Genomic DNA, 10,131 nt, shown 5'->3' on the forward strand with positions numbered 1-10,131 from the left:
TTGTCTTCTTCTTACGACCGGAAGTAGCGTCGGCAGCGGAGCGCCGCTCATATTGTTTGTTTATGTATTTATTACCATTGATGTGATGTGAGCTTTGATAGCTAACGTTACGTTACTTAGTTGTATGGGAATAAAAAAAGTTTTCTCAAAAGTCAAAAGGATTCAAAACGGGAGAAAACATAAGGCAACGTTCGTCGAACGTGTCTCCTCTGGACACAAAGGCTTCGCAAGGTGCAGCTAAGTGCGATAAAGTGAAATGGTAGCGTTAGTTACTAGAGCTAAGAGTAGCTACTACAGACGTTAGCTAACTACAATTACGTGAGTTATGCTTATTAGTTGAGTTAGTGCATTAAGTTCTACATTAAACGTCAGGATCAAAACGGTAGGTCCACGGCATCAACGCATAATTTCATTTGCATCATTATCATGGTGGTGGTGTCGATATTTTAGTCATTCATCAGGTGGTTATTAAAATGTGCCTCCCTCCATAGGTGGTGATGGTAGGAGACGCGTCCTGAGGCGCCTCAGTGTGGAGTGAGAGACCATCATGGGCCGCCTGGATGATGCTGCGAAGCGCAAAGTGGTGGAACTGCGGAAGGCAGGCCTTAGTTTTCGCAAGATCAAGGCTGTACTCGAGCTGGACAACATCAAAGTGTCTGCCCAAGCCATCTACCTGTTCCTCAGAGAATTCCAAGGGAGAGCACCGGGCAGAGTCCAGCTTCAGGAGGCTGCGAGCAGCACGGTCCCACCACAGGTCCTAGCCGGAGCCGGGGTAGGCCCTGGGGTAGGCCCCGGAGGGAGACGAGAGGGCTGGAGCAACATTCAACTCCAGAACCTGCTCCGGGAGGCTTCTCATCATGCCGGCATGGCCGCAGTGACTGAATTTTCCAAACAGAATACCACTACTCTGGAGACTAGCACACAGCCGTCGGGGTCAGGGGAGGTCAGTGCAGGTAGCAGGCCAGAAAAGCAACAGAAGGGGAATAAGGAAGATGACATCCAGATTATTAGTGTCACCTCTCTGGCCCAGAACCGCCAACTGAGTGGCATCCAATCCACAGGGGCAGGCGTCGGGCCGGCCACGCTGACATCGTCGGGGGTGACGATGCCGGGGGCATTCATGAGAAGGAGGGTTACAGCTTCTCCAGCCGCCAATCCCATCTTGGCCGCCGCTCGCAAGAGGCTTTTGGATAAGGCCCTGTCACAGAGGACAAAGGTAGCTGCCCACATGCCTTCTTTGCTGCTGTTCATGTTTATGTTTGTTTATTAAAGGATCCCCATTAGAGACACATTAAAGAGTCTCTAGTCTTCCTGGGGTCCTGGACAAAACAAATACAATACAAATGTACAACACAAAATACAAATTAAAATAAAACAAAACACAAAAATAAAAAATGAATACAAATATACAAATTCACATTATAAAATCAAATCTAACATTCCAGTAAAAAAAAAAAAAAAACAGATACGAGTTACATACTTGACAAGTTTGCAAGATATAATAATAATAATTATTATTATTATTTAGTGCCTTTCAAAAGACCCAAGGTTGCTTTACATAGGGGGGAAAAACTAACAAAAGTAACAAACATAGTGGACAGACGCAACATACAAAGTGGTAAACTAGGGGTTAAAGGTCAAGTTGAAGAGGTGGGTTTTGAGGAGTTTTTTGATCGAGTTGATTGATTGATTGATTGAAAACTTTATTAACAGATTGCAGAGTGGGTACAATACAGTACAGCTCAATACACACAATTGTTAAGGGGATGCAGACCAGAGAAAGACTTTCGTCTTGTTTACATCAGGGTCCCCCATTTTCAATTCATCAGGACATATATGATATACATGACATACAGATAGACAGTACTGCTACATCTATACATTTATGACATACCAGATTTGCGAATACAGTACTGTTTGTGATACAAAAACAGTCCAGAAAAGAGAGTATACATTTTACGTAAAAACTGTACATTGGAGGAGGTTGGGTGGGTGGGGGGGGGGGGGGGGGACACTGTACAACTGTACAAGCAAAACTGTACATTGGAATATTGACAACCATACTAGGTAATTTACTGTACATTGGAGGGGGTTGGGTTATGACATTTACAGGGGCCAGTTTCGAATTGCAGTCTCCCGTAGGTGTTCTTTGAGAGTGGTTTTGAAAGTGGGTAGTGATTCACATTCCTTTACCGCTTTGGGTAGGGCGTTCCAAATTGATGTGGCATAATTGTGAAACGTGTTTAGTCCCTTGTTTGAGCCGAATCTGGGTTTAACATGATTTGTGGAGCTCCCTCTGGTGTTGTGAGTCCAGAGTTGGGGCATTGTGGAGTTATGCGGGGAGGGAGTTCCAGAGGGTGGGAGCTGCCACACTGAAAGCTCTGTCCCCAAAGGTCCGCAGTCTGGTTCGGAGAATGGAGAGCTGACCAGTGTCCGTGGATCGCAGGGACCTTGACTGAGTGTGGGGGTGGAGGAGGTCAGTGAGGTACTGACTCCTGAGGTGCCAGAGCGTGGAGGGATTTGTAAGTGAGCAGGAGGGTTTTGTAGGTGATGCAGGATTTGATGGGGAGCCGGTGGAGGTGGATGAGGGTGATGTGCTGCTAGGGTTTTGTGCGGGTGAGATATCTCTTAATATATTTTTTTAAAGTAATTTTGTTATGTATTGTAGATAAGATGTTTTTTCGGCAGAGCATTCCAGAGTACTATTGACTAGGGGTGGGAATCGCCAGAGACCTCACGATACGATACTATCGCGATACTTGCGTCACAATATGATAGTATCGCGATACGCTGAGTATTGCAGAATAATTTTTTTTTATCAAATTTACTTTATTACCTTTTTTCAACTGCAAAGTAAAACTTTGTCAACATGTTTTATCTAATAAAATAAAGTTCAGTCTGTTCATCTCACTTCAATCATTTTTATTGCAGAACATACTATTTTCTCAAGCAGACAGATGTAAACACTGTGTTGCATGTACCTGACAAACTGAACTGTTTGTATTACAGTCATATTCCAACTTAACTGAATGCACATGTGTGTGTGTGGACTACTGTACTATTACAGGTATTGAAATGAACAATGCAACTTCCTTATACAATATATATATATATTTTTAAATGAATAATTAAATATCGATACAGTATCGCCACGCAAAGTATCGCGATACTACTACGTATCGATTTTTTTCCCCCACCCCTACTATTGACTTATATATGCCAGTGAGTTTGAGAACATTTGATTTTGGTGCTGTTTTTGTTCTGATGTTACCAGAAGCGGCCCCTCTAGTGTTATAACCATGTTCAGAAGTAATTTGCAACTGATGAGCCAAGCTAGATGGCTTACCAGTGCTGATAATGTTCTTTGCTGCTGTGAAGCACTTTGAGCTGCAATTCTCGTATGTTTATGTTTATTTAGGATCCCCATTAGCTTTTGCACTTGACAAAAGCTATTCTTCCTGGGGTCCGGCACTTACAACAATACAACAATATTCAATACATTACATCATTATCAACATCAATTACATCATTATCAACATCATTAACAATCTCATCCTCAGTTAAGGATGATATTGTGCAAGATACTTAATTGCATTTGCTTGCCTGGATAAATAAAGGTTAAACAAAAAAAAGTATAAAGTATTAAAATAAAATTATTAAAATCAAATAAATAGTGCTTCTTGAGCAGCACTCACTGCTATCAACATAAATACAATTAACAGTCAATTGGTTTTCACCGCTATGCCATAAGGGTTAGCATGCTCGTTAGTAGATGGTATTTAAATTTTTTCTTGAAAGTGCTTTTGGATTCTATTTCAGCGAAGTAGCTTGGCAATAAGTTCCATTCCATGATAGCTCTGTAAGTCACAGAAGATTTTAGTAGATTTGTTCTGGGTTTAGGTGCCAGTAGATGGCCTGACGTAGCTTGTCTGGTCATATGGTCATGTTCTTCTCTTATGTAAACTACTATATGATCATAAAAATACTGTGGTTTTTTCACAACTTGAACATTTCTGATAAAAGTAATGAGACAGGATTGCAGACGTTTCTCAACCGGAAGCCATGATACATTTCTGTGCATACCTCCAATGTTTGTGCGCTTTGAACAGTGGAGAGCTAGTCTGGCAGCCTTATTTTGAGCTATTTGTAGTTTCTGTATGTGTTTTTGCTGCTGATGACCATATGACGGGACAGTACTCAAGATGTGACAACCAGAGCCTGGATGACTTCTTTCAAAGTGGTTGGTGTTAAATACTTTGTGCATTTTCTTGTCACAGCTATGCTCCTTCCTATTTTGGTATGATACTGTCAATTTGCTTTGTCCACTTTAAACCAGAATCAAGAACCATGCCAAGCAACTTAGCCTCTTTTACCAGTTCCACTGGCTGACCAGCCAGAGTCAGGCTTAATTGTGGATCTCTGCTTAATATGTCCCTGGATCCGAACACCATTGCTTTTGTTTTTGCAATGTTGAGTACCAGTTTGTTATTGTTGACCCAGTCTGTTATGAGCTCTATTTTAAGTATATTGTTTAACTCACTACATGTTGATGCTGTACTGTACATTGTCGAATCATCAGCATACATGATTACACTAGATTTATTTAATACATAAGGGAGGTCTTTTGTGAATATTGAGTATAGCAAAGGCCCAAGCGAACTTCCCTGTGGGACCCCACACTGCAACACCTTACTTTCAGAAAAGCTCCCATTGAAAAAGACTCGCTCGCTTCTCCTAGTCAGGTAGGTCTCCATCCAACATAGCAACAGAGCCAAAGCCATAGCATTTGAGTTTGTTCAGCAGCAGACTATGATCGATCACATCGAAAGCTGCGCTAAAGTCTTAACATCACAGCTCCAACAAGCCTCCTATCATCCATGCTCTTAAACCAGTTGTCGGTAATTTGGGCAAGTGCTGTGCTTAGTAGGGCTGACCTTCAATTATTTTTTTGGAATTCGAAGCTTCGGGGCCGAGATTAGATTTTAATTTGAAGCTTCAAAATAAAAAAAATAATAATATTTTTTTATTTTATTTATTTATTAAAAAAAATTGTTGTGGGACTTGTACAGCACTTTGTTCAATTTTGTCAGTGCTGTAAAGTTTAAACCTTTTTAAATCTTAGACAAACGAAACACTTTGCTTTCATGAAATATTGTAAGCCGCCATTTGAGGCTTTATAAAAGCAGCACAATCAACACAAATCTGTCAGTGCCGAGTCCGACCTCATCTTAAATAACAAACAGCATTGCTTGTTGTAGTTAACAGAGAGGCAGAGTTGATTTAAAAAAAAAAATCATATTATTATTTTTTTAATCACATTTTATTTTCAATTCGAATCCCATGCCCATCGAACGAAGCTTCGAAGTATTTAAGACAGCCCTAGCTTGTAGAGTGACCATCTCTATATGTATGTTGGTAGTTTGTTATCAGACTGTTACTTGAAAAGTAGTTTTGAATTTGGGTGTATACAATTTCTTCTATTATTTGACTGGGAGGAGACTTATGGGTCGACTGTTGGAACCAGTGAAGGTTTTTCTTTTGTCCTTAGGTAATGGGATAACCTTGGCTTCCTTCCAGATCTCGGGGCACACACCTTGCTCTAAACATTTATTGAAGATGTGACTTAATGGCTTAGATATGTGTTTGGCAGTCATTTTGAGCAGTTTACCATCCAAGTTGTCAATACCAGGAGATTTATCATCAGACGGGTGTAAAAGCATATTTTCAACATTTTCTTCTGTAACATGGTGGAATTCAAACATGCACTGCTTTTCCCCCATGATACAATCTTTAACACTATGGCGACCGGCGGGGCTCGGCGATTTAGGCCTCAGAGGACAGCGGATTGTAAACAAACCAATGTACTTTCTAAGAGCTTTATATATCATTTATAGTATTGCTATCTGTCCATTCTCATTGTCACTTGAGTGCATAAACCGTGCCTTCATAATGGCTTAAAGAAAATAAAGATCCATCGGTTGGTTGTCATTTTATAGCGTCGTTAATATAAGGTATATTGCGCTTTTAGTCTAGGCTTTTCTGCAGGAAGCTAGATAATAGACTAAACGTTGGCGCCGTTATATCAAACGCCATTTCTGCTGTATATATACAAATGAAATAAAACAAACTGCGTAGCATCCGGACTATTACAGAGCATCTATGGATGAAATGGGGGCGGCGGGGAACGCCGATTACTATTATTGATCAGCAATACAGTGTGCGTTCAATATAGCATTTTCATTGACCGATCACGTTAGGTTATAAAACAATGTCCAATCCAGCTGTAATTTGGGGTAATATTATCCTACCGTCAGGCCATGTGATCGCCGGCAGCATTTCCTCACCAGTCATCGGATTCTGGTAGATCGATATGCACATTGGCTAATCATAAATCCCATTATTCCACGCTGAAAAAAACGCTTGCCAAGCTGATCCAAGATGGAGGATGTTCGGCTGGGATCAAGGAACTATGATCCGCCCACAGAACTGTACTTCCATTTTTTTTTAAATTCACATAATGATACTGCAGTGGAGCGATGGCGCCCCTAAGCGGGTCTGGCCGGTACTGCATGTTTCGAAAATCAAATATGTGAAAAGATGCTGGTAGTGGATCGGGTACCTAAGAAGCGTTATAAATATGGACTTGTGGCTCTGGTCCACAACGCTCTTTTTCGAAACACGTATATACTCGTTCTCGGACGGCATAGTGTTAATGATGTGATGTGACACTGTGTCCTCGACTGCGCCCATGGCATTCCTCAGCTTGTCTACTTTATTTGTAAAGTAATCATTAAAGTGATTTGCAATATCTGCTGGCTTGGTAAGGAATTTACCCTCCGTTTCTTTAAAGGAAGGATGCATGTTTGAGTTCCTCCCCATTATGTTATTTAACGTTCTCCATAATCTTTTCCCATCATTTTTAGAATCACTGATTTTCTGCATGTAGTATTCCCTCTTTCTACACGTATTCAATTTGGTTACCGCGTTTCTGAGTTTACAGTAATGTTGTTTGTCACATAGATTACCTATGAAAGGTGCTGTACAAATAACGTTTATTATTATTATTATTATTACATATTATTTCTTGTGTTTGTTACGTAGCCTAGTATTGTTTGTCAGTACTGCAGAAATAGGCTTTTATGAAATTGAAAATGTGTCGCATAATGCATGGCATTATCCTTCAGTCTTTTACATGATCGTCTTTTCCCCCCTATAGTCATTCCAGCAGGTGGCGTCATTGTTGAGGAGAGACCAGTCCGGTGTCCCTGGTGCTGATCTGAGAGGTGCAATGCCAAGACAGCCTGAAACCTACGACCTGACCACTGACACGGTAAGAAAGGCGCACAGGCCTCTTTACAACATACAGTGGCAATTCATGCTTTCATACTAGGGATGCTCGATATTGGCTTTTTTACCAATACCGATATACCGATATTGTCCAACTCTTAATTTCCGATACCGATATCAACCGATATCAACCGATACCGATATATGCAGGGTCCCCCCCCCCCAAAAAAACGGAATAATTTCAGGTAATTAACATTACATATCTCTTGTTGTGGAATTAACACTATTATGCATAGTTTTGACAATAAATAAAATCAGATTTTTTTTTTTTTTTTTTTTAAACCGATACCGATATTTTCCGATATCACATTTTAATGCCGATAATATCGGACATCCCTATTTCATACCAATCTATCTTTTTTTATGTCGTTTATAGACGACTACAGCGGGACAGCCGGGAGGAGGAGCCGGCGGCGCCCCGAGACGTTTCGTCCAGCAGCTGAGACCCGGCCTGGCGGCGGTCCGCTCCCCTCACCCCGTTCCGCGGGTCGGCATCCGGCTTCCTAACCGCGCGCCGCCCCTCCTCACGTCGCAGGCCACCGGCGGTGCCATTAATATCCGCCTCCAGAACCCCGGAGGAGGAGGAGGTCAAGGCCCCGTGCGGAGAGACGGGAATCATCCCGGCCCACCGCAGCAGCAGCAGACGGTCCAGGAAGTGGTGGTGGGTGGGAGAGGGGGGCTGCAGGACCAGATCCAGGCGCTGGGCTCCGAGATGCACAGCCTGGGCCTGTCGGTGAGGATGCTGGTGCAGCAGCAGTGCCGGCTGGAGAGGGAGCAGGTGCAGCAGACGCAGGTCCAGAGACAGATCCTCAGCACCCTGCAGGGCCTGGCCTCCAGGCTGGGCTCCTGCAGCGCCCTCCAGAGGCAGCAGCAGCACGACAAGACCCCGCCGCCGCCTCCGTCTCTGCACAACAACGCGTCCCCCTCCAACGTCCCTCCCTCCTACGGTCAAAACACCTTCACCGGCTACAGCCAAGGCGCGTACGCCCAGTGCAGCCAAGCCCAGCAGCCCAGCTACAACTCCATAGACAGCCTAGAGAGCGCCGTGGAGGCCTTCAAGTTGCCCGGACTGAGTCCCACCGGCGGCATCATGAACGGCTTCCAGCCGTCGTGCGGCAACAACGCCGAGAGCCTGCCCCTCACTCACTCTCCCGCGGTGCAGCCGTCGTACGCCACGGCGTACGCACAGCAGCAGCAGCAGCAACACGGTCATCAGACGAACTTGCCGTCCTACGCGCAGTCCTTCGCCCCACACGCGTCGTACACCCAGCCCCACTCTCAGCCGTACAGAGGGACGGAGAGCAAAGCTCCCGATTACCCCGGTGGCGGCTGCGGCTCCCCCGCGGGGGGGGCTCTCCAGGACTGCAGTGTGTCCACCGAGCCAGACGACCCAGACGACCCTCAGCTCAACATTATTAAAGTGGAAGGACCCTAGCCCCACCGTGGCCCTTCACTATAGAATCTTTCACCAGCAAGAGAACGTGCAAGAATCTATTGAGCCGTGTGTCTCTTTGGTATATAGTTGACAGAAGGTGTCCGTGAGTTTTTTATTACTGTAACTGATGACAGATGTTGTTTCTGTTTTCTTTCTTTAGAGCAGTCGCATACATGTTTTCTTCTCTAGGATTTGTGTCCCGCCCTCCACGCGGCAAGAGCACTGTCTTGAGTGAAGTGTCTGTAAACCAATCAGGGAGGAGTAGCTCGCTAGGCACGAATGCCCCTAGAAAGAGCATCTAATTGATCTATCCCAAGCTCCGCCCTCTCTTAGCTTGACAGAGGAAAGTGATGATTATGACAGAAGTGGCAGAGGAAAAGCCTGAGAAAATTAATCTTTGGTTGACGGAGGAAAGCAGCAGTTATTATGATTGGAAGGGCCAAGAAAAGAGGGGGCGTGGCTTGGGATAGGTCAATTGCATATTTGTCTTGTTGTGTAAGCTGGTTGGAAGAAGGACCTTGTGCACCTGTTGTTGTTAGTGTTGTAGAGTCCCTTTGCTTTGTTTCAGACCATATGTTTTTTTTATAAATAATGTAGCATTTTTATTTTTATTTTATTTTTTACAAAAAGAAATAATGTATTTACAAATTTTAGTTCATATGTCCAGAGTAGAAAAAGCAATACATAAAATAACTGTAAATGCCAAACTAACAAATGCATAATTGTGTTTTGTCCTCACCATAGGAAGTGATAAAGGTTCCTCCTGTAAGATTATATAACCAAGACGCAGAACATGAACTGATTTACTTGTATTATTAATAATAATCACTAGGCTTAACATCATGAAACCATACAATTGAACATACCTCTATATCTAACCGTAACCCTTTGAATAAAGTGTTGCTTATTGTTTTAAGAAGATCACCGTCTTATTTACATCAAGCGTTCGCTAAATGAATAAGTATTTCAGCTCGTTGAACTAGGGTTTCTGAGAAGTTGGCTACTGTGACACAATTGAGTAACAGTTGTGATTGGAGGATCAAGAACTGTAGGAGGGATATATGAAGAAGGGGAGGAGCCTCTATTGACCGTTTTCACACGGTGGCCATTTTGCTCTGTGTGAATAGGCCTATTTGCTGATGACGCCATGACAAATATATCTTGGGGCAAAAAGGAATGTATAATCCTGGTCAGAACATTGGGTCAGACTACAACATTTGCATGTGTTGTTCCCCGCTCCTGAAAAAAGGGTCCCATGTTCCCTGGGTCCTAAGCATCCTAATGGTTTCCCATAAACTAAACACCAGTGACAGAGTTGTGTGATGGTGTGGCAGCAATATAGGCTATAG

General features: G+C 43.3%; 1 protein-coding gene across 1 annotated transcript; it reads left to right on the top strand.

The window, feature by feature from the left end:
• The first annotated feature begins 75 nt into the window (after positions 1–75).
• LOC311240887 (uncharacterized protein) lies at positions 76–9,661 on the top strand. Its single transcript, XM_084329492.1, has 4 exons — positions 76–382; positions 492–1,216; positions 7,217–7,330; positions 7,724–9,661. The coding sequence occupies exons 2-4, from the start codon at positions 548–550 to the stop codon at positions 8,780–8,782; spliced, it is 1,842 nt and encodes a 613-aa protein (XP_084185618.1). The 5' UTR covers positions 76–382; positions 492–547; the 3' UTR covers positions 8,783–9,661.
• The last annotated feature ends 470 nt before the right edge of the window (positions 9,662–10,131 follow it).

Source organism: Notolepis coatsorum (genome assembly GCF_963971535.1).
Source record: "Notolepis coatsorum genome assembly, chromosome: 14".
NCBI classification, from domain to species: domain Eukaryota; kingdom Metazoa; phylum Chordata; class Actinopteri; order Aulopiformes; family Paralepididae; genus Notolepis; species Notolepis coatsorum.

Excerpts from the sequence above, each read along its gene's own strand:
- LOC311240887 (XM_084329492.1), top strand. The coding sequence starts at position 548 with ATGGGCCGCCTGGATGATGCTGCGAAGCGCAAAGTGGTGGAACTGCGG. Across the intron at positions 1,217-7,216 it reads CCCTGTCACAGAGGACAAAG|TCATTCCAGCAGGTGGCGTC; the intron begins GTAGCTGCCCAC and ends TCCCCCCTATAG. Across the intron at positions 7,331-7,723 it reads ACGACCTGACCACTGACACG|ACGACTACAGCGGGACAGCC; the intron begins GTAAGAAAGGCG and ends TGTCGTTTATAG.